A 25440-nucleotide genomic window follows, 5' to 3' on the forward strand; every position below is an offset into this window, starting at 1 on the left:
CCATGAGCCAACACACACGCCATGCCTTCAAATTTTGATGCATCATAATATTAAATGCAGCAACCACCGTTCCCTTCTCCACATTTGCCATTATTATCGCATTTCAAGCCAAACTTCAACATCAGTACCATGCATAGGATATGCTGCACACTTGGCACTTAGACACACACCATGCCCACATTTCTATATATCCCAACATTTGCCACGCAAGTGATGTCATTGTACAAGATATAAATGCACGCACCAACTACCCCTCTCATCAATTTATCATATTGTTGGGAAATAAAGGATGAAAATTAACTAAAGACACAAGTATTTTTATTTATAACATATTAGAATTAGAGAGTAAGCACAAGAGAAAGAAAGAAGAGATTGAAAAATTCACATAAACTACATTACTAAATTGAAATGCATTGAACAATAACGGGAGCCCCATACTGTGGCGTAAGAGTAAGACGGGCACATGGAGCATGAGAATAAGAAGGCGAAAGATGGAGTGAGAAATGTTGAAGAATCATAGCCAGAGCCATCTTTGATTCCAAGTGGGCAAAATTTTGGCCAGGGCAGATTCTTGGGCCCCAACCGAATGGATAGAAAGCATTTTGATCCTTAGAAGCTTTTGAAATCCCTTGGCTAAACCTCTCTGGGTTGAACTCTTGTGGATTCTCCCAATATCTCCCATCATGATGGAGAAGCAACAATGGTAAATATAGCTCCACCCCTGCTGGAATTGCCATGCTTCCTACCGTCGTTTCACACGTTGTGTACCGAGAAATTACTGGTACAGGTGGATATAGTCGCAAAACTTCCAACAATATCATCGACACCTGCAAAATAATTCAGCAGTTGATTTTTTGTGTACACATCGTATTTAATTATATTTTACTATTTAGACCTATACTTTTCCTTAGTAATATGATTAGTTACTCAGTAAACGAGACTTACTATCTTGAGGCGGTTTATGGCTTCAAAATCGGGAGGTATTTGTTCTTTGCCGAAAAGATCTAATACCTCTTGTCTTGCTTTTTCTTGCCAATCAGGGTGTATAGATAAAACTACCATGGTCCACGCAAGCAGGTTCTTTGTGGTGACTTGGCCAGCAAAGTAGAACAACTTGCATTCCTCAATCACGTCCTTGGTTGTTAGAGACTTTCCTACTTCTCTTGATTCCAGTAGAATGCTTATTAAATCATTACTACTCCGCCCTTCTGATTCATCTTCTTTCATTGCGTGCTCTTTCTTCTTAATCATATCCATCAATATATCTTTGATTTGAACATCTAACTTGTATCGTTTCTTGTTCTTCTTTGTTGGTATAAATCTATTTACACATGAACATTAGTAGACCACAAATACAAATATATATACATCATTTTAAATTTAAATTAAATTCAAAATGTTATCAGTCACCAATATATGTATTCTTTAACTCATTTTTAATGTTATTTTATATTTTAGTATGGATAGTTAATTTTTCTGTAGGCGTATAGATTATGTGAGAGACACAGACCTGAAACCAGGGATGTAGATGTTGGTGAGGGCATCATGCACCAAGATTGCAATCTCCTTTTGTATGTCGAAGATTCTCTTTCCTTCTTTGTAGCTGCTACCGAAGGCTGCTCGAGCAATAACATCACCCGTGAGAATGTCCAATTCAGAAGTGACATCCAACTCAGAGGATCCATTGTTTTGTTCCACGAATTTTTGCCACCGTTCAATCATGGTACAACAACTGTACGAAAATGCCGGAAGCATTGCCTATAAAATTAAAAATAAAATCTGAAGGATTAGTAATTACTACTGATGTAACAAGTATGTTGGTTAATACTTATTAGTTTGTTACCTTCAACTTGTCGAGGAGAAATGCAGATGTAACGGCTTTTCTGCGTTGAGACCATTTTTCTCCCTCGAGGGAAGTCAAACCCATGGTTAGGAGCTTAATTAAGGGGTCACGCGGCGGCTTAATAAGCTGACCGTTCTTGTTTGATAAGATCAAACGGGTAAGTTCTGCGTCCACTATTATCACTCTTGCTTTTCTTCCAAACCAGCATACTGAAACTTCTCCTACATAAAAACAAATTCGATTCCAGAGAGTTGAAATTAAATGATAGAAATTTGGATGGGGGTGTGTACGTACCGTATTTTCGAACCATTTTGTGAACGAAAGGGAAGACTCGTGGGACGATTTGGTGGTTGAGATTGATAGGCTTTGATGCTGCTTCGCGAGCACACTTATTCATTTCTGGGATGTCACCCTTAAAAGGTTTGTAACAAGTCCCTTTAATCCCTTGCTTCTTCAATAACTTCTCTGTACTTGTTGGTTTCCACCATATGCTATGCACAAGTTTTACCAAGATATACAAAACTAGAAAACCAAAACACCCCGCCATGCTTTCTAATAACATGTATTCATCTTCTTCCATCTTCTCTTGGATCTTTATTTCTAATAGCATATTCTCTTATGTACTATTACATACTCTTCATTTTCGTGTGCCACACTCTGTAGTCTGTACTACTGGTCTACTATGACTCTTCTTGCTTCTCACGCCTTCCTTCTCACGCCTTTAATTTGTTTAGAATTAACGTCCTTCTATTTTACACACTAATTTAAAATTAATATATTTATTTAATTATTTATTCATTTCAGACAATATAATATTACTCTCTAGCTACGACATATCATATCATATTATATTATTTTATACAAAAATTAATATTTTATTTTTTTTTATAGTTTTATTAAATTTATAATTAAATTTTTATATTTTTTAATTAAATTTTATACTATTTTAATTTTATAATTAGGTCATTTCGTGTTTAAAATATTAAAATTAACAGAATATTTTTTTAAAAAAATATGTAATCAAATATCTAATTAGGTTTTTAATTATGTGTATTTTTAATTTACAAAAAAAATATTTTGTTACCTCTAACATTTTTTATATTTGTAAAGATTTAATTATAAAATTAAAAATAATATAAGAATTTAATTAAAAAATATAAGAACTTAATTGTAAATCTTGTAAAATTATAGAGACTAATAAAATAATTAAATATTTATATAATGACATAACCTTTTGAAATTATTAACATTTAGAGATACAGTTAAATATCCAATTAAGTGTGAGATATATTTTTAGAAAATATAAAAAAAATTGTTTAAAAAAGTATATTTTTTAAAATTATGACTTATTAAGAGTTATAATTTATAGAATAGCTGAGATCCATTGAAGAATTATATATATATATTTTTTAAGGGATGTTTTTTATTTCTTTATAAGTATATATGTTGATACATGAATTCAATGTCTATAATATAGAATATCATTATTTCTATAATAAACACATCAATCCATACAAGTATACAACAATCGATCCTCTTATTTCATTATTTTTAATTTTCTATCTTCTTCATTTCAACATTTTTTTATGCGTCAGAAAAAAAAAAGAAAATATTATTTTGTAAAATATCATGTTAGGCTTGGTTGTGTGAGTACAAAAATAAATTAAATATTCTTCATTATATTCTGCAAAAAATTTGCTAATAACCATTATGCATACCATAATTAAACTGCTAAAATGAATTAAACCTAAAAAAAATATGTGTAAAATACGTCTTGAAAAATTACGCCATTACATTCTCTTATATTTTTCTTTCAGATTCTGTTTTTACATTTCTCATCTTGAAAGATTTTAACAAATCCTAAAATTCCAATATAAGATCTCACATTAATTAATCTGATTTTTATTCGGTTGATAAGTCATCAAAGAAAAAATATAAATAAAAAGAAAAATCAACTCATCATAAAGCTAAGATAAAATTACCCCATCATGAATATTTTCTGTTTACAAACCAAACTTAAATGGATTTTGTTAATAAGTGCACGATTTTATAGGAATTATGAATTTTGCGTGTTTAATATTACTGGTTATGGTTTTTTGTCTTCCGGCTCTTAATATTTTTAGAGTTCTAGTTACATTTAAAATGTAAGATACATAACTACATAAGAAATAAGTCTGAAATTACTAACAAATTAATAAGTATAAAATTTATAAATGGTAATATCAAGTGACTATAATTTATAATTATTTTATTTAATTTAATATTTATAATTTTATATTTATTATATTAATATTACTTAATTATTTCAAGATAGTTAAAGAATACAAAAATAAAGTAAAAAATAATTAAAAATACAAAATAAAATAAAAAATGTTATATAACTAACAAAATTATTATTTTTAGTCAATATTTAGTCCTTTCTAAACACTAAATACTAAATTCAAAATTTTGACATTTTATAAAGTGTTAATTAATATTGATTTTCCTAATATTTTTCAAATAAAATAAATTCAGACTATCTGTTATTTTGAACTGATTTTTTATTTTGTTTCAAAATTTTTCTTTTAAAAACATACTTTTTTTTTTTTCTAAAGACAATAATGTACAGAAGTATATATATGGCTTATGGGATTCGGCAAGTCAGAAAGGTTATTCACATAGTACTCTACAGGTGAAAGAGTCACATGGAAGTGGTCAGCACAAAATTATATTATTTGGAAAATCGTCGTTTTTCCCGTCATATGGCATATACATCTGAATGTAATTAGAGATAAGAAAACCCAAATTGTTTATATTTTAATTGCCGTAATTCGTAGGCAAACTTTGTTATTAGTTTATTGAAATTTTGCACCTATTATTTGTCTTGAGTTGTTATTAGTTTATTGAATTTTGTACTTATTATTTGTCTTCGAGTTGGTAAAATATACTGTTCGATCAGTACTACTCAATAAAAAAATCTTCTGGGTGCATAATATTTTTTTATTCTCTCTAGTAACTAATTTTGTTTGATAGTTACCCACCCTCGGAAAATTTCTTTAACAAAGGAAGTTTTCAAGAAATTGAATAACTCTCTTGCAGGATTTTTTTTCTGAAATAAAATAAAAAAATATTTATTTTTTTAAACAAAATTTTTGAATTTTAATTTTTTAAATACGATTTTTTTTTTTACATTTAGAATAAGTTCGTCGCTTCCCCAACGAATTGTATAATTTATATAGAGTTCGCTGCACTTTGGCAAACTTTAGCTGGAATTTCTAAAATAAAAGTATATATGTTGGAAAACGGAACTCAAAACCACAATTTCATTATCCACTGTCATTCTCATTCTCATTCTTGGCATTTTTTTCTATAATGTCAATAAATTCATTGTTATCCATTCATTATGATGGTGAAATAGTGTATGATGAAGAATGTTCTATTGTTTTTAGGTTTGAGCAATCGATAATTACGTATTTGACACCGGAAGTCAACAATCTAACAGCGTTGAAGAATCTGATATTGCACTCCATCGGACAGCAACAGACGAAAAGCATAAAAAAATTTACTATAGATATCCAACCGAAGTAGATGACAATTTGTTTTATAAAAGGAATGTCACAGTTGGCTTAGCTCTGTTGTTAGTATGTTTATTGGACCACGGTTTTGAGAAATATTTCTGTTGTTTTGAATTAGGTATCGGTTACGTGATAACGAGGACGTACGTCTTATAAGGTTGTGGCACAACCGATGAACAAATGTTCATCTGTTGGAATTATTCGTGTTCCTCGTTGAGTTGGGTGGACAAGGATCATCTGCGAATACTGTCGATGATAGTCCGTTAAGTGGAGCTGTTAGACAGAATATCAGAAGGACGATGGTCGATCTAAATATACCACCTGAAGGTAGTCAAGAGAGGTCTAACGTTGAAGTTGGTAATGCTGACATAATGGAAGATAATGTTAAAAGTTATGAGGATTCTGCTATTAAGGATTCGATGATAGATCAGTATGAAGTTAACCCTGATGACGGAGACGATGCTGATGATGAACCAACAGAAATTCCTGATGATGGTGACGAGAAAGAAGAGATGAACTACTACGGTGACACACAAATCGCTCTAATACAGCCTGCCATTTCTCGACCATATGACCGGCCGGATCACTTCCAGGTTGAATTTCGATGCAATAACTTCGGATTGGTCGTTTACCAAAGGAGGCCCTGAAGAGGATCCAAGGAATGAGTTCAAGGTTGGACAACAATTTCAGAACAAGGAAGAAGTCATGTTGGCAGTTAAGATGTACAACATCAGGAGGGCTGCAGAGTATAAAATAGTAGAGAGTGATCAGTTGAGGTATAATGCACAATGTATTCATTTCGGGCCCAGTTGTTCTTGGAGTATACTCATATCATATCGCCGAAAGCAAGAAAAATGGTTAGGAGATACACTGATACTCATACTTGCATGCAAATATCGATAGGGCAAGACCATCGTAGGTTGGATTCAAAGGTGATTGCTCAACACATTTTCACAATGATCAAAGCAGATCCAACAATTAGCATCAGGGTTCTTCAAGGAGGTGTGGAGAATCACTTCGGTTACAAGGCGTCCTGCAGAAAGGTTTGGCTTGCAAAACAGAGAGTCATTGCTAGAATATTATGGTGATTGGGAGGAGTCATACAACGAGCTTCCTCGTTAGTTATTCACTATGCAGATGTACTTGCCCGGTAAGATTCATTTCATTGTGCTTAGATTTGTATAAAGTCACCAGCTATATGTGCTAACTGTTGATGGGTCTTTAGGTACTTGGGTGCAACTTATGACACAGCCTTGGCCTGGTTCAGCCGACACTGTCATGTTTCATCGGATTTTTTGGACGTTTCTACCTGTGTTGAGACTTTCAAGCATTATAAGCCACTTATTTCCATTAATGGCACCCACTTATATGGCAAATATGGTGGGACGTTACTGATGGCCATTGCTTAAGATGGCAACGCAAACATTTTGCCTATTGCATTTTCCGTTATTGAGGGTGAGACAAAGGAGGCTTGGTTGTTCTTTCTTCTATATCTGCAGCAGCATGTGACACCACAACCCAGCATCTTAGTAATTTCAGATAGACACAAATCAATTGATGGTGCGTTGAACGCCAAGGAAAGTTTATGGAAACCACCTTATGCCTTCTAGTCATTTTGTACAAAACACATTGCTGCCAACTTCATGACTCACTTCAAAAACAAGGACTTGAAGAAGGTTCTGGTTAACGCATTGTATTTGAAGTCGCAACGGGAATTCACTCATTATTTTGGCTGTCTGAGGGGCGAAAATGTAGCAATCACAAACTAACTTAAAGAAATGCCTCGATTGCATTGGGCACAGTATGCGGATGCGGCTCGTCGGTTTCGTCACATGACGACAAATATCTCGGAGTGCATTAACGTTGTCATGAAGGGTTCTCGTAATCAAGATTCTTGTTAAGTCAAGTTATTTCCGTTTGGGTGAACTTTTTGCTAGGAAGGGTTCAGAGGCCCTTGTCTAACTTCAAATCGGTGCTGAATTCTCACAGACGTTCATGAATGTCATAGAATTCAACTTGAAGCACGTCAACACTATGAATGTTTACTAGTTTGATCGGTCGAGGACTACCATCATGGTTGAAGAGTTAGTAGCAGTGCCCGGGTCCAGGCAATAGAATTTCCAAGTGCTACTTGATGAGGGTAAGTGTGACTGTGGCTATTTTCAGGCTCTTCATCTTCCTTGCCATCACGTTCTTGTAGCTTGTTCTCATGCAAGACTTGATTGGAAGCGGTATGTACATCTTGTGTATCGCATGGAGTCAGTCTTTAATGTTTACAAATCAGAGTTTTGACCCATAGGTCACGATGATGATTGGCTATCCTATGGCAGGCCCCGTATTCAGCCCAACCCTAGGATGATGAGAGTGAAAAGAGGTCGCCCGTTTAACTCCAGGATTCGTAATAACATGGATGACGTTGAGCATATCGGGGAGAAGAGGTGCGGATTGTGTCGTCAAGTCGGTCACACGTGTCAAACTTGTATCGCTCTCGATGGTGGAGGGGCATCGTCGAGTCGACGTTAGTTATCAATGTTGTTTTAGGTATCAGTGTTGTTTTAGGGTTTATGGTCACTCTATGATTGTAAGCGTTGTACCCTGTAATTTACTACACAAGAAAAGTTGTTTATGGAACACTTGTTTGAACTTTAAAGTTAAAACAATGATATTAAGTTTAATAAATGTCAATGGTTGTCACCACTTACTATTTGTACATTACAAGTTCATAACAAAAGTAATATGGTGATAGGCTCAGAAGACCAACAAACTCACGCAACCACCCAAATTGTGCTGGCCATGCTCTGTGGCACGATACATCTGGTGGTACAGCCATGCCAGTACAGCCGAGCCCCATGATAACCCGCCACATCTATCAAAGTCCTCTAGGAGGGGGAGCCACCTGATGTGTACTCGAGAGTCAGATGCATCCGGGAATAAGATACCCCCAATCACCTGCATGATATACCTTCTCATGTACCGCAACAGGCGCTCTTTAGTGGCGTCCTGCTCCAACTCTCCGCAGACCATATTTTGGAACCATGTGAGCTTGACAGTCCACTTGGTTTGTGACTATTTGTCTTCTGGGCCAGGAACAACACCCAATAGCTACTGGTAGAAGTCTTCAATGGATCGTCCCTGATGGTGCTGCTCGCACCCACCGATGCAGCCACTAATAGGATAATCATCGATCCAGAGTCACATCTAGTAGGCCACGTCCTGCAGGGTGATAGTCATCTCCCCGCATGGTAGATGAAATGTGTTGGACTCAGGTCTCCACCTCTCTATCAACGCCGACGCCAATGACCAATCGTGCTCGAACTCCACCATATACACCACATGCTCAAACCCGGCTCGCCTGAGATATGGCCTAATCTATTCAGGCGGGCGTCTCATCAAATTCTGTCTGGTGCACGAGATCCAAGGTGCCTAACAAATGGGGAAAAAATTAAAAAAAAGGAAGGTTAATACATAAAATAACAAATTCGCTGTTTATTATAATATAATAAATAAGAGTGATAAAAGTATACCACTCGATCAAGTCTGCCATATATGTGCTCAGCTTGATCTAATCTGTAAAGCGTATCCTCGTAGCCTAATAACTGTTGCTCCATCTAACCACACTCTAGTAAAATAAAATAACATATACTAAACTTAGTTCATTTCACATTAACTAAATTTTTAAGAGACATATTTAAACCAACTAATTGTCTACCTTACATCTTAATCAGTTTATAAACTTATTAATTAAAATGTAAGGCACATGAGGCCGTCAACTAACTCTATAAACATACTAATCAATAACTATCTGAAAACTAAATTTTTACTAATCATGTTCCCTTTTAATCTAATCTAACTAATTACTCCACTAATTACAATCAACTTAAACTAATTATTCTGACTAAACTAATTGGTAATTAACTAATAACTTATACTAATTAACATGTTATAAACAGCAACTGTACTAAAAAACAATAACAAACTAATATGTTATATACTCTAATTAACATGCAAACAGTAAACAGTAGTTCTAAATAACATGTAAACACTAAATATTAACTCTAACTAACATGTAAATAGTAAAGAGTAACTTTAACTAACATGTAAACAGTAACTCTGTAATTCTAAGTAACATGTACACAGCAATTCTGTAACTCTAACTAACATGTAAACAGTAACTCTAACTAACATGAAAACGGTAACTCTAACTAACATAATATATACTGACCTAAAACTGACGATGTAGTGAATAACGAACTTCACAGATGTCAAAAGATAAAAAAATCTCATACAGAAGAATCTGAATATCACAAGCGAAGGAGGAACAAAGTGGATTTGGAGAAGAGATTTGGAACGAAAGCGACAAATGAAAATGACCCCATGCTTATATAGTATGGCGAACTCAACCCAGGAGGTGCGGCAAACTTCATACCGGGAGTGCGGCGAGCTCTATATAAATTATAGAGTTCGCCGGGAGTACAGCGAACTTGCCCTAAATGCAAAAAAAAAAAAAAAAAAAAAAAAAAAACATATTTCGAAAATTAAAGTTCAAAAATCTTGTTTAGAAAAATAAATATTTTTTTTATTTTATTCCAGAAAAAAAAATCATATATTTCAACGTGCCTGGTTATATATATTTTGAAACACTCAGTATATATAATTCAAATTCAAATATTTGTGTGCTCATAAATTTATTTTATAATTTTTTCCGTCTAATGATTTGTTTGATAGCTATTTATATATCTAAAAATTTAATTTAATTTTAATATATTGTTAATATAATATATATATATATATATATATATATATATATATTTGATTATGTAAATCAGATTAATAAAAATAATTATTTTTTATATTAATTATATAAATAATTATTAAAAATAAATAATTAAATAATTATATAAAATATTTTATAATGTTAATATATTAAAATTAAGTTACTAAAGCAGTTTTTTTTTCGGAATGACACTTCAAGATTGCCAAAATGCATGGAACCCTATTCTAGTGAAATTATAATAGTATTAATTATTTATTAGTAACCGTTAACAAGAATGGCATATTTGTATTTATCGTTACTCTTAATTGGAAGATTTTTTTTTTAACCATAATGCTATATATATAACCAATAAGTTATAACTCAAATGACATAGTTTTTTCATACTCAATTAAGAGGTTGCGAATTCGAGTCTTCTATTTTTGCTGCACACCAAACTTTTTGTGCTATATACCAAAATTTTTGTATTGTGCACTAAAATTTATATGACGTGCATATTTTATTAGTTGGGTGTCAATGTTTTGGATAATTCTTTAAAAATTTTTGTATTAGGCACCAAATTTTTTGTGTTGTATATTAAAATTTTAATATTGTACATCAAAATTTATGTGCTGAAATGAAGCCTTGCCTTGCACATATCCTAGTATGCTCCTCCGAAAAATTGGTTTAACCTCAACACAGATGGTGTGTCAAGAGGTAATCCAAGACCAGCTAGTCTTGCTTGGGTGATAAGGAATGAAACAGAGTATTGGATCTGTGGTTTTGGATAGCATCTCCCTAACGCCAAAGCGGTGGAAGCTGAGATAGAAGCGATCCTATATGGATTGAAAATTGTTTGGAGTAGAGACATTAAATTCCTTATTCTTGAATCTGACTCTAAAGGATCCTTGCAACTGATCCGAAATTCTTCCAACATCTATCCTAGCCTAACTCGGCCCATAAGGAGAATTATCGATCTTTTAAATCGAAACTGGAAGGTGGATTTGAAGCATGTTTATAGAAAAGCCAATCAAGTAGCAGATCGATTGGCTAATTTGATTCTGGACCAGAACTATAAGGAGAAGTTTTGGAACCACCCTCTCTTGGAAGTAGCCTTTAAGGTCTTTGCTGATTGTTTTGGGTTTTTTTTTTTTTTTTGCTTTTTTTTTTTTGCTTTTCTTTCGGTTTCTTGGTTTTTAATGTAAAAAAAAAACAAAAAATCTGCGCTAAACATATATATAAGAAGAAATAGGCGACGACGACAATGATAATGATAATGAAAGAGAATGTGGAGAAAAAAGTTAGAAGAAATTAAATAAGAAAAAAAAAAAAGATGACGTTGAAGAAGAAGAAGAAAAAGATGACCAAGGCGGTGGTGGCGATGACAGCGATGACGATGACGACCGCAATAACAACAATGAAGTTGACAAAAGAAGAACGAAGGAAAAGGAAAAGAAAAAAATAAAAAGAAGTAGCAGCAACACCTACATAGGAAGAAGAAGCACGTGACCAATTTGATTGAAGAATTAATTTAAAAAAATTTAGACATCTAATTTCATTATCTTTTTAATTAGCATACTTAGCCAATTTAAATAAATAACTAGTGGTTTGTTTAAATAAAATGGATTTGTCTTTTTCTTTTTAACCTTGGTATGAAAATAAATGTGAGTTTTTACCTTAAAGCTTTTTTACCTGAATCAACCCACTTTTGTCTTTTTTTTTAGTCACTTTTTTTTTTTAATTTTTTTAGTTTCTTTTCGTTAACCAAAACAATAAATAATTTTCTTAAAATATTGGAAATGCATTATCTTAATTTTTTTCTTCATTTATTTTGTTAAGTGTGCTCTCTCGTCATATATTTTTTAAATAGAAGTAAAAGAAAATATATAAAAAAAGATATTAAATGATGAAATATCACATTTGACTAAACAATTGAGGAAAATAAATTAAGATAATTCATTCCCATAAAAGCTATGCTATACGATTATGAACATACATAACCATGAATTCTTTCTGGGGACACATTTTCACAATCTTCTGACTATAGAGCCTATGAAGCCCATATGCTCAGCCTCTAGGCATTACGCAGCAACAATACAAACATAAATAGGAAACAATATTCCACAAAATCTTTGCTCAATTATGTCAAAATTTTGAGCTAACTTTACGCATCCTAATTAATTAAGCTTAGTTGCAATATTACGTTAGCTGGCTACAATGTACTGTAAACATGTCTTAATTTGTAGTGAGCCGAATTTAGTAGATTCAGATCAAATTCAGGCAGCATTGGTTAACACTAAAATAATCATACATTATATTATTGTTTCGGGAGTGTATATAAAAAGTTCTTAGTGAAGATTTTTCTACAAGTTTAGTGCAATAGATGCCACAAATGAGACCACGACCCATCCCAATATGAAGTATCCAACTAGTCTCGTTGGTTGGACATTCTCTGGTTCCTGTGATAAATAAATTAATAATTAAGGATAACAATTAATTCGGTCAGTGAAGAGGAAACCATGTTATTTATTTATTGGGTTAATAGTTAAATTAGTCCTTGAAAGATGAGACGATTTTTAAATTCGTCCCTAAAAAATTTTTTCAATTAAATTGGTCCTTCAAAAATTACGAATTAATCATATCTGTCTTTCAGTTATTCTACTCACAATTTTTGAGATTGTTGATATGAAATGTTAACTGATAGAATACATGACACATAACATGTTCAATTAGAGGTTGACAACATATGTTTACGAAAATCTATTAATTTAGTCCGTAGGTCATATTAGGAATAGAATTTTTGTAATCGAAAAAAATGACTAAATTAATAAATTTTCATAAATATATTTGATCAATATCTAATTAGACATATCAGGTATTATATATGTTATCAATTATCATTTTACAATATCAATTTTTGAAGAAAATGGTTAATGGAGTGACTGGATGATAAATATAATTAATTTGCAATCTTTAAATGACTAATTTGATTGAAAAAATCTTTCTTTCAAGACTAATTTGACTATTAACCCTTTTATTACCTGTGCTGGAGGTTCTTCTTTTGAAGTGAGTGTAGTTTTGTCAACCTCGTAGGGCCAAATGTAAGTGTCTGCACTCTCCGCTCTGGCCAAGCTCCAATCATATATTCTTCTTTCATCTACCGTTGATAGGATCCTGAATGATTCCTGTACATAATACCATGCAATTAAATCATCACTCTATAATGCCACTCAAATATGTATGAATATAAATATTTATTTTGGATAATCATTCTTGCTATCAATATAAAACGTAGTTATTTTTTGATGATGCAGTATTATGTGATTTGATGCATGTATAGAAACTGTTTCATACTGAGAGTGCATATCTGACCTTGACAAGTTCCAATTTCTTGTTAAATTCGTCTTCCTCTAGACCTTGGCCCTCCAGTTCCTGAACCTTGTTCTTGTATGCAACTACAACCTGTCAAGTCTCATGAAGATTTAAAGACACATACAAATTAATTAAAAAAAAAAAACAAGGTGGCCGGTGATTCTTAATTAATTCACCTTGTCAATTGGAAAATCTCTAGGAATGCCAAGTCTACCGTAATGATCTGCGTCTGTAATTGCTGCACTCCTAAACTATCTCCCTCAATTAAATGTACTTTTTTAAAGAGAGCAATAAAATTAAAATTATTATTAGCAAGATCCACTTACGTATGCCACGGAGAGCACGTTCAACGTTAAGAGCAGAGATTAAAGACTCTGATTCTTTAGGAACTTCAATGGAACTCTCTTCTGTCTCTGCATCAACTTGCTCTGTGGCACTGATCTCTGCAGAGACATCGTTGGAACTAGTTCTCACGATGCAACATCTGCATCTGCGCGGTTTCAATAATGTGAAACTTATTATGCTTTTCTGTGTTTGGTTGGTTGGAATAATAATGTTACTGCGAATGCATACGGTGGCGCTGGAGGTGGTTGACACGGCCATTGCCTTCAACCTTCAACCTTTAACCTGAGCTAAAATTTCTGTTTAGATCTTTTATAGTTTGTTTTTATTAAATTAAATCAAATTGGGGAGGAGATTGGATAAGGCAAGTGTTCTGTACCATGAACGAGTTATCTCTTAGATACCACTACAAAAATATATTATTAAATAAATCCAAACTAACTTTACTATCAACAAAGTCGTTGTAGTATAGTGGTGAGTATTCCCGCCTGTCACGCGGGTGACCCGGGTTCGATCCCCGGCAACGGCGTTTTAACAAATTTTTATTCTTTCTCAATTTTTTTTACCGTGGATACGAGTACAATGGTGGAAAAGAAATTCTTTTCATAACTAACGATCCAAAATCATAGTTTTATAACCAAACGTACAAGTAAAATTGCTAATTAGAAACACACAAACACCAACATCATCATCATTATCTCTTGAGTGGACTTGTATTTGATTCAACATGGCTAACATGAACAGCTTGTGGAAGAAGGTTGTATCTGATATCTAGCTCTTCTAATATCTTCTTCAATTCAATCACTAGTTCAGTTCTTCGCTTGTTCTTCTCCCCAAACTCTTGAAAGTTCATTGTGTGCACCACATACACACCCATCTTAATCTTGTTCACATTCTCAATCTCCTTCACTACTAACCCGTGATTAGGATGCCAGTATTGTGGATTCCTCTCCAAGTACCTGATTCAAAATGATATTATTATGTCACATCAGAATCTCATGAATCTACTCATTTACATTTTCAAGAGGAAATCATTATCTTACCTCTTTATCTTTTCTTTCAGTGCACCGATCTTCTCTGCTGGCGTCGAAAAATCGATGGCAAATTCTACTCCATCACCCATATCCGGGCTTCTATAATAATTGCTAATTGGTTTCATGGCAAGGACTGAGTTTGGATAGTACACCTTTTCATTATTCAGCTTCAAGAACACTGTTGTCAGTATGTTCATTTCTTCAACCAATAACTGCAAGAGTATCAGATCAGAAGGCATGAGTAATAATTAATAGTATCTAATTCATTTGTCAAATGAAACGAAATTCGGCCTCTATAAATTACCTCCACACCATCTACAACACATCGGTCACCAACATCAAATGGATGCATCACAAACACGAAGATGATAGCTTCAAAAATGTTCTTGCATGTATTTCCAAACATGAAAGCGGCAAGTACTAGCTGCGAAGAGAGGAAAACAAGTACTTTTGTTGTTGCAATCTCCATCAGTAGAAGCCAAATTACTATGGTCACAACCACTAGGATCCCTGTCACAAGTTTGTTCAATTGTCTTACGGCTGTTTTCGTATCACTTAAGGCATGTGCCAATGCTTTTCGTTCTTGATATACCTTCAACTGATGAACAATAAACATTTCAAACATTATGAAGTGAAATTGCTTTTGGTTGTAAAGTGAAATATTTTCCAATTAAACAAGAAAAATTTTCAGATGCACAAAATTAGAAGTCCTTACCACCCAATCTGCTAATGACTTTCTAGTAATTTGCCCTGTCTCTGCTTGTGCCAATTGAGGATATACTAAATCAACTTCTTCCTTGATCATAAACCTCCTCAGTTCATACTCATCAATATACCTATTCATAAGTGGAGAACTCTTTAGGAGCAGCAAGAGAGGCAAGTACCAAAAATTGGAGAACAAATACTATTTCAGAAAAATATAAGTGAAAATGCATATTTTATACTTACGTGCAACCGGGGGCAGCAACATTCCTGAAGATGAGATAGGCGGCAGCAGTGGCTTCCATCTCATTTGTAATCTCTTTATCAGTTTGCTCAGTCACTCCATCGTCGAAACTTTCGTCTAGTGAATTAGAGATCGTGGACAGACCTGAATTTGTCACAGCATCTATCAAATTCTTCATAGTCCAGGCTGAAACTTTCTCTTGTTTCATCTTATGAAGCTTTGCCATATCAATAACCTCTTTCTTTGTGCCACCTTTACCTGTTGTACTTTTGAAACTAAATTGACCAATACTTAATGATCCCCCAACCTTCTCAGCTTCTTCTATAAGCGGAGGCCCAGACAGAGTCTGCAAAATGTACTGATGGAATATCGATTCTTGAATCCGATCAAAGAAAGACTTGACATGGAAATTCGATGCCAAAATCTTCAGCAGCAATGTCTTTATCAACCACAAGAATGCTCCAATTAGAAGGGAAAGAAGAGTCCATGTCACTCCATCCAAGATTTTCGAGGCTAATTTAGATCGCGCCACGCCACGATTGATTAGTAGCACCCATGTGAGAAGAACTAAACCGAGCCAAATGAAGACCTGAACAGATTTCTTCAGTCCATGGACAAAATAGAGCACCTTTTTCCTCAACAGAAAGTTCATCTCAATCAAGAAAACAACAATGTGCATAAACCATCTTGTAACTAACATGCCACAAAATGTCACCAACACAAGAACGCACCATCTCCAAATCCCCAACCCCCAAATCATCGTCGCCCTGAGCTTTTCAACTGTCAAGCTAGCTATCAAGGTACCAGCAAGGCACACAAACACAACGCATTCAATCAAAACCATAGTGGTCACTCTCTTACGCTTCTCTTTACTCAATTCAACTTTCTTGTAAATGATTTCATCCTCATCCTCCCCGGCAGGACCGGGAGACGCCATCAAAGGCGTCTTGGGAGTCACGGAAGTGATGGAAACTGTTCTATTAACAGTCCCAGGTTTGTTATTAGGCGATGATGCTTTGAATGAGGTCCTATACGGTGAGTTACCAGCTAACTGTTCTTGCAAAGTTGAAATGCCATTAACATTACTGTCATCTAAAACAGAACCATCAATGGGATAAGGCTGTTCACCAAACCTTGATTTGGGTTTGGAATACACTGACCTTGAAAGTGATTTCCTTCTGACAAGGTTTGCATTTGAATTGGGAATTCTTGGGGGCTTGTTAGGGCTTGGCATGAACCTTATTTCAGGGGAAGCACAGTTCAAAGGTGGTGACTTTGAGGTTCCATACACTGAAGCAGCATCATTGTTGTCGTTGTTGTGCATTGTGAGAGGGGAGTCAACTCTACTGCTATGCTTTGGTGTCAAAGATTCAGTAACCCCTTTGGAATCTTGGCTCTCGCTTGGAATCGCAACCACCACTTCTGTTGTTTGCTTCTCCCACATGCTTATTTCACCGCCTTTTGGAGGACCTTGTTGCTTACTGCTGTTGTTATTATTAGCATCCATGGACCCTATTCTCATCAACAACAATGAAAAAGGCTTTGGTGCAAATTAATAAACTTGCTTATCAAAACTGTGTAACATATTTCATGATCCCCAAGTAACAGAGGAAACTGAAAAACAGAGTATTCTAAATGCTTGAGTTTTTTTTTTATTATTTCTATTTTCTTTAGAAATAACGAAATTAGGAAAGTGATCAAGTGAAAGTGAGGAGAGAGAGATGAAATAAAAATAGTTAAAAGTTGAAAAGGAGATTAAGAATTTCAGCACCGACTTTTGAATTTGAGTGAAGAGATTGAGACTTTCTGAGTTGACATGTATGAAGTATGAACTATGAAGTCAAATAACAAGAGCTACGCTTTGTGAGAGAGAAAACAGAGGAAGGAGAAAATGAATGGAAGGAGAAGAGAGCAGAGAAGAATGTGAAACGGGAGTGGAGGGATAGAGTGGCTTTGCATCCCGACTCAATGGATGAAGCAGCAGCGGCAAGAAGACGAAGAAGAAAAACTCAGCAAGCAACAGCTAATAAAGTAATGGCACTTACTTTCCGCTCAACCAAATCTTTTTAATATTAGTATTAGGATTTCCATGATCATCATAATCCATTCTATTTTAATTTCAAACCTTAGACTTCTTATTTCCCATTTTCTATCTCCCTTTTAAAACTCAGATCTTAATAAAAAAGCTATCTTACGAACTTGCATACAATATTTTGATATTGGGCAAGGCCGAAATGTATGACCTTATTACACATTATTTATATTTATTAAAAAGAAAATCTTTTTGTGAGCATGCTTAAGATAAAATAACCCGATATAATCCTTATCAATAACCACAAAAGTGACTCTAAATTATTAAGAGGGACACCTCCCTTGTCAAATTTCGAGACCCATGTCAGTGGTGTCTCCACTATGCTGCTTTTTTAACCCTATCATTGCCGTATTTATTGGAAAAATCATCCTCTGTGCTTGAAATCTAGCTGGGTTATGAACTTCTGATCAATAACCATTCTAGAAACTTCATTTCTCAATTCTATTTAGGAACCATTGAGTGAAACATTTATATATTTTATTTTGTCCCCTTTATGGCAACTCAAGTAGCCACAGCCAAGGCCATCCACCAGTGGCATCTTAATTATTTGGTTATTGACATTATGGACTGTATTATTCCACCTGCACATGCTTAAGAAAAATTATTAGTTGATTAAGAATTTGCCAAAGAATTAATCGTTTTAAATTAGCAATAAACCAATAAAGTAGTGGATAAAAAATTAAAATGAGGGGAAAATAATTTAAAAGAAAAATAAATATTGGTTGAGTTTTTGTAAAAAAAAAATAGGTTCTAATTTTTTAAAAAAAGTTACTTAAATGGTTTAAATTGATATAGAAAAGGGATTCTGCTAAGAAATTAATTTTTCTTTTAATTAACAACGAGTCAACAAAATAGAAAACAAACAGATATTAAAAGAGAATAAGAAAAAACTAAATATTATTTTGTTATTGAAAAAAAAAAGATTTATTTCGGTTTCAATGTTTAATGAGAACAACTAGGAACCAAAAGCATATCAGCCAAAAATCAGTCAAAATGTGTTTGGGTTCCATGAAAAATAATGTTGGATAATTTTTATAGTATATGTAACTTGGTGCTTACCTTATTTTTTATAATTTTAAGTATATGGAACCAAAAGGTAATCAGCCAAAAAATAAACAAAACCGTTTAATTAGAATCACTTTTTGAATAATATGTTTGAAAACTGCTCCTAAAATCACACAAACCAAAACCCGATTTTTCATGGATAGAACACAAACCAAAACCCGACATTTTGACTGATTTTTTGCTGATATGCTTTTGGTTTTCTCTTGTCCTAATGTCATGCGAGTATAACTGGATTCAACAAAGATACGCAGCAAAAAGTTCCTAATGTCATGCGAGATACGCAGCAAAAAGTGACAAACATCGCCACGGTGGAGAATAAATGAATAATAATTACTAATGAGTACGATTGTTAGATCTACAGATAATATTACTGAATCCCATCGCCCCAACCACCCCTCAACTCCCACTACTTCACATATTTCTCTAATGACAAGCTGGACTGACATACATTATTTATAATTAACATAGCTTTTGAGGGTGCGAGTAATAGTTGCGAATGATGGCCTTTTAGATGGATTTCCGTCCCAACAAAGGCATATAAGATCAATGAGTTCCTCCACTTGCACTTGGTCATGGTGATCATCACCATCATTTTCATTCCCTAATGATGTTGATGATGCAAGCATTGGCCTCAGCTTACCTTCCACTACTTCCATTGCAATCTAATTACAAAAGTATATAATATTTCTAATTAAATTGATGATAAATTAACTGTACAAAGTAATAGTAAGTGGTGATGATGATATATACCTTGGCGGGACCAAAATCTGTCTCAACGAAGGGGTATTTTCCTGTTAGAAGCTCGTTGAGTATGACACCGAAACTGTACACATCACATTTTTCATTATAAGGCTCACATTTTATCACTTCAGGTGCCATATACACGTATGTTCCTGTTTCTCCAGTGAGAGCCATTTCATGGTCATCCAAGAAGCGAGCATGTCCGAAATCAGCAACACGAACATGCATGGCGTCGTCCAAGAAAATGTTACTAGGCTTCAAGTCACGGTGAATGAGCTTTGGCTTCTGCTCATGGAGATACTGCATGCCCTGTGCGATCTCCAATGCCTTGCTCACTCTTTCTTTCAACGGAGGAAGTGGCACGCCTCTTCCCTTTCGCCTGCTGCCGGAGCCGTGCAGCCACTCTTTCAGGGTGCTGCTAAGATACTCCGTCACCACCCACGCGTGATGAGGTGGCTCAAGGCATGCGCCCATTAGGTGGAGAACGAAACGGTTGCGCTGCTTCGATAGGGTTTCTACCTCCTGAGCGAAGAATGCGACGCCGTTTGCATTTGTGTTGAAGAATTCCGATGTTATGCACTTCACTGCCACGTCACATCCGCGCCATGTTCCTCTGTGAATCACTGCGGTGGTTCCTTGCCCTATTTTCTCTTCCAACTGAATCTGTTCAATCATGTCTAATAAATGAGATATATAAAACATTATTTTAAAAAAAAAAAAGTGAAAACTCAGTGTCAACTGTATTTATATAAAGTTGGATAATTGAAAACTGTAAATAGTAATTTAATCAAATCTTTTAAATTATGTAAAAAAATTTAACTATTAATTTTACGTGAAGAAAACAATGAGTACTTAGTGAGTACTAACTACTAACCTCGGTTGGATGAATATACCATCCAGCAATTTTGGCTTCATGAATAATGGTGGCAAGATTGGGGTGGTGAGGAGGTGGAGTGGGGATGGGAGGTATGGGTGGAGTGGAGTTGATTGCTTGCTGAAATTCGCCTTTGTTTTGGACAATGAGGCCTAAGATTCCTTTTTCTTGTGCAACTTGGAGGCAGTACCTTAGGTAGTCTTGGGTCCTTTCCATTCTTTTCCTATACATCGCTCGTAGTTCTGTTTGCCTTTGCACCTCCTTTTCCAGCCCTGCCGCCTACACAGCAGCCAAAATAACTAACTAGCATACATGGACTATTACAGTGGCCCATTTCTTTATCATAATTCAAGCCCAATAATAAAAGGCCCATCAAACATTAAATCACCATTATATCATGAACTTACATAAAGATATATGGAATTCTGAAAAAAGAATTGAAATTTAGGAGCAAAAAGAAGATTTGAAAATTCACATAATAATAAATAAGGTGTACCTTAGCATCCAATCTGTCATAGCGCTGCTGAAGGTCCAAGGGCGAGGTAGTGGACTCCGCAGTTCTGACTCGACGACAGCATCCACCGGAATCAACGCGAGGCGGCTCCTGCCTCACCGCCTTTGATGACTGCCGTGACTGAATTGTTGGGGAACTCATTTCTCTGCTTAATTGTTATCTCTCCTATCTGAGTGGATTTTACTGTAATTGCATTCGTGTTAACTGTTAAGTATATATGCATTCACCGTACCATAATTAAGCTTAGGTTATTGTTCCATTCATATGCCAAATACCTTACGACAATAATCTTGACGGACTTCTTTATGAACGTTGAACTATTCAATTCTTTAGTACGCTAAGAAATTCAAGAAATTTCTCTATCTATCACTGTGTTATTGTGAAATTCGAAAATGGATAATATTTATATATATTAAATTGAAAACGGTATTACATAGCGGAGCAGAGTGTTGACTGTAGAAAAACGCCAATGCAAATGGTGAGCGTGAATTAAATAATTAATAATGCATTAAAAATTCACTTAACTCTTTCCAAAAACAACAGTTCTAAAGCGGCAACTTTAACCATATCTTCCTACAGTTTTAGCACTTGGATATTTTTGGAACATATTTTAGGACTTGTTAATCCATCTTCTACTGCCGAAATGATAAAATGTTAAACAAATAGTTTTTTCAATTTTAATTTGCTCCCAACAAGTGCGTAAAAAGCAGTGAAGAGATGTAACTTGCACACTGGAAGCAAGAGTGTGAAGTTTGGGTTCTGAAAGGGAATGGCAAGGGAAGCAGAAACAGAAAAAGAGATTCTTATGTAAAGCTAGACAGTAGTAGACACAAAATCATCATCTTCACCCCCTTCTCTCACTTTATTTGTACTTTGTATGGTAAAGTGAAATGGGTTTAACACCTTAGTGGAAACTTCAAACACCCTCCTCGGGATCAACAATCACTATACAATTACACTATCTTTAATTAATCTTTGTCTTTTGTTCAATAAGCAAGGGTTGCGTTAGTTAAATATAAACACTAATTTTATGTTACCGGCCCAACCTTTTCCTTCATCCTTTGTTATTTGTTACATAGTATAGGAGAGGCTTTATTTAGAGTGGTTGTTGCATGCTTAACTCTAGCTAGCTATAGTAAAAGAAAAATAAAGTAGTGGTTAGTCACTGGTTACTAGTTACTTAATGCTAACCAGAAGATACCTATTTGGAATCGGCACATAATTAGGAGATACCCTTTGTGTCTTGTTTGTCTCGTTTTCTTCTATACCATGCATTATGCACAGTATAAACTCACCAACTAAATATATTTATACCATATATAAGAATGTCTCGCTCGATATGACTTTGACTTTCTTAGTTTTACTATTGCTGCCTAATCAGTTAGCAGTTAGTCTAATCCTTAACATAAGGGTTAGGTATGTATGGATATCATGTGTAGGAAGAGAAAAGGAACTACTCTATTATTATTATTATTATTACCGATATACCATATACTTATTGATTCCAACATTATAATTCGGTTGTAACTAATAAATATTTCAAAAGTAACTGTTGTTTCAGCTTTATAATTCGAAAAAATGCTGTACGTCTTATCTTTATTATAAGAAAAAAGTATGTAAATAATAAAAATATTAAATAATGTGAATAATAAATATTTTAAATGTTTAATTTTTTAGGTATGCAAATAGTTATCTTAATATTAAGATTTAGGTAAGTAATTTAGGATATAGTGTGTTTGAATTTTATTGGGCCAATTTTAGAGTTTATTATTTACATTGTTCACAAAAGTCAGCCTAACAAAGTCCTTATTATAATTATTTATTTATAATTTGGTAATTTAAAAATTCGTAAAAAGATATGTTTAATAACAAACTTATAAAAACAATAAATGAAATAAGGATAGATTCTTTTTTATAAAATTATTATTTTTTTGTTACTTAAATATCGAAATATCTTTTTCATGTACTTATATATTCCGTATATTTAAGTCACCAAAAAAAAAATATATTCCGTATATTTTTGCTAGCAAACATAAATCATTGTTTTAGAAAAAACAAATTCAATTTTGTTCAAGATAAATTATATCATAATGAAGCTCATCAACACGACGAGCACACTTGCACAAATTTTAATTCATAAGCAAAATTGCTTTTCTTTTTCCCCTAATTTTTTTTCTTTTTTCCCCTAAACGTATATATAACTAGAAAGTTAAACTCTAGTACTCTCAATAAAATATAGATCTTTGCACACTTGGTGCATAATTAACTACACTCTTTTATTAGGATGTATGCGAACTCTTGAACGTTCTCTTTCTTTTTAAGTGAAAATACAAGACGAAGTCTTTTGGATGAGACAGCAAAAAATATTTATTCCTCTCATCATTGCGTGGCTACTTCTCCAACTCACCCACTGTACGGAATCTACAACCAACGAAGATTATAGGAACTATCCCCACCCTTTTTACTCTTATTATAATACACAAACAAACTTAGAACTAATTTTCAACTTAAAATATAGTTCTTTTAGATGCACAAAACTACTACTTCCCTATATATATACTTCTTGAATATTATATAGTGACAGATCCACAATGTGAATCTAAATTAATAACTGATATAATATATTTTAGTTAGTAGTTTCTAAATAATATGATTAGTTAAGTAGCTAACACTTTTGACTAACGAGAGATTCTTTTCAAGTGGGTCTTCAATTCTTCCATTTCGATATACCTCGTGCATATATGCTCAGCACGTAGTAATCTTAATCATATACTTTATGTGAGTAGGCTATTATTAGGTCTATTAATTAACAATGAAACCTACAGCAGCGGTATTATTGTTCTTTTGAAATAGTGGTTATGAAGAAACATTTGAAATATGCATGAATTTCATTATGAAATTATTGTGAACAGCTACTAATATAAGTCATTAGTATAAAATATATATTAAAATATAAAATATATATTGATTATAAATTTAAATAATATATATTTATACATAATATATATACAAATTTTTATTATGTTAATTTTAATAACTTATTTTAATACACATAATATTTTGACAGATAAAAAACTAAGATAAAACATTATCTCCCTTGTGTGGTACTAATTAACATGGTTTCAAAATGAAATTAACAGTACCAAAACGGTTGCTAGTCCAAGTTCCTAGAAATCGTATAGACTTTAGAATAAATAAGTTACATATAATAATTAAAAAAAGAGTAATTAAATTAGATTATACTACTATGAATAATAGTAGAATAAAGATAGGGCAAAAATAATATATAATATAATAAAATATACTTTTTGTTTTTAATATTTGTGATTTTTTTTAAATATATTTAATATTTAATTTTATTTAATTTTGCTTTTAATCAATTTATTTAATTTTGTCTCTAATATTTTTAATTTGTGTTAAAATTATTCGTAAAAGGGTTTAATTTTATTCCATAATATTTTATATGGAGTGAACGTTAAAGATAATTTTGATGTAAATCGAAAACATTAACAATAAAATTAAATGCAAGTAAACTTTAGAAATATTTAAAAAAAATCACAAACTTCAGGAAAAAATATATATTTACCATGGAAAAATATATGGAATCAAGAGGTGATCGGCCAAAAAGTAAATAACTTAACTAATTTATAATTATATTTAATTAATTTTATTTGTTTTTAATTTATAATGTTTGATATTAATTGCTTCTCACCCCAAATTAAAATTTTGAATGATACGTTGGAGAAATAGGGGCGGGGATTACTGGTCTTCCAACAATCTCGATTCTTAGTATATAAAAAAAATTTATAAAATATATAAAAGAACATCCATTTAGTATGAAAAAGAAACATTCTGATACTTAGTAGAAGAAATATCCTAATGCCTAACATAAGCACCATCCACGTAGAGATTTTGGATTCACCCAGAGACATTTAGCTGATTTTTGGCTGGTACCTCTTGGTACTTCCTAGCATTGTTGATTTACCATATATAATATATTAATGTTAAAAAAGGGAGGGAGTGGCAGCGTGGGCATGCAGTGATAAAATGAGGGAAGGAGGAGCATCTTAACACGCAGAGCAATAATTGCTTACTTTACCGCACATCACAACGTCCTTGTACAGAACCATTTAGCTTTCAACATCATCATTCTTAATTAGCATAGCAGAGCTTGCAAATTGTACTATGTACTAAGTGCTCAAAACAACAAAAGAAAAGGACCAAATTAATAAACTACCATCACTCTTGCGTGCCTCATCATGATCATCATCGCACCTTAGATCACAACCTTTTTGGTATATATATACAAACCT

General features: G+C 33.4%; 4 protein-coding genes and 1 non-coding gene across 7 annotated transcripts; 1 reads left to right on the forward strand and 4 right to left on the reverse strand.

The window, feature by feature from the left end:
• Positions 1-296: 296 nt before the first annotated feature.
• LOC107623710 (cytochrome P450 72A397) lies at positions 297-2604 on the reverse strand. Of its 3 annotated transcripts, none has more exons than XM_021113265.2 (5): positions 2138-2604; positions 1844-2064; positions 1511-1758; positions 946-1321; positions 297-827 (listed from the first exon to the last, which is right to left on the reverse strand). In XM_021113265.2, the coding sequence occupies exons 1-5, from the start codon at positions 2451-2453 to the stop codon at positions 399-401; spliced, it is 1590 nt and encodes a 529-aa protein (XP_020968924.1). In that variant the 5' UTR covers positions 2454-2604; the 3' UTR covers positions 297-398. The 3 variants fall into 3 exon arrangements, with proteins under 3 accessions (XP_020968924.1, XP_088366413.1, XP_088366412.1); XM_088510287.1 differs by having other exon boundaries at positions 1844-2052; positions 2138-2552; XM_088510286.1 differs by having other exon boundaries at positions 1844-2058; positions 2138-2552.
• A 9807-nt stretch (positions 2605-12411) lies between these two features.
• NDHU (Chaperone DnaJ-domain superfamily protein) lies at positions 12412-14191 on the reverse strand. The gene is made up of 5 exons (XM_016326896.3): positions 13846-14191; positions 13696-13757; positions 13520-13609; positions 13189-13332; positions 12412-12606 (listed from the first exon to the last, which is right to left on the reverse strand). The coding sequence occupies exons 1-5, from the start codon at positions 14120-14122 to the stop codon at positions 12511-12513; spliced, it is 669 nt and encodes a 222-aa protein (XP_016182382.1). The 5' UTR covers positions 14123-14191; the 3' UTR covers positions 12412-12510.
• Positions 14192-14318: 127 nt separating this feature from the next.
• Positions 14319-14390, forward strand: TRNAD-GUC (transfer RNA aspartic acid (anticodon GUC)). Its single transcript has one exon. It is a non-coding gene; the product is annotated as a tRNA-Asp (tRNA).
• A 54-nt stretch (positions 14391-14444) lies between these two features.
• LOC107623700 (mechanosensitive ion channel protein 10) lies at positions 14445-18069 on the reverse strand. The gene is made up of 5 exons (XM_016326048.3): positions 15844-18069; positions 15611-15731; positions 15200-15493; positions 14905-15107; positions 14445-14820 (listed from the first exon to the last, which is right to left on the reverse strand). The coding sequence occupies exons 1-5, from the start codon at positions 17361-17363 to the stop codon at positions 14556-14558; spliced, it is 2403 nt and encodes an 800-aa protein (XP_016181534.1). The 5' UTR covers positions 17364-18069; the 3' UTR covers positions 14445-14555.
• A 1378-nt stretch (positions 18070-19447) lies between these two features.
• On the reverse strand, positions 19448-21268 carry LOC107620871 (serine/threonine-protein kinase 52-like). The gene is made up of 4 exons (XM_016322972.3): positions 21110-21268; positions 20614-20892; positions 19749-20402; positions 19448-19660 (listed from the first exon to the last, which is right to left on the reverse strand). The coding sequence occupies exons 1-4, from the start codon at positions 21266-21268 to the stop codon at positions 19448-19450; spliced, it is 1305 nt and encodes a 434-aa protein (XP_016178458.1).
• Between the last annotated feature and the right edge of the window lie 4172 nt (positions 21269-25440).

The sequence above is a fragment of the Arachis ipaensis genome, chromosome B10 (assembly GCF_059453495.1).
Source record: "Arachis ipaensis isolate K30076 ecotype BB chromosome B10, ASM5945349v1, whole genome shotgun sequence".
NCBI classification, from domain to species: Eukaryota; Viridiplantae; Streptophyta; class Magnoliopsida; order Fabales; family Fabaceae; genus Arachis; species Arachis ipaensis.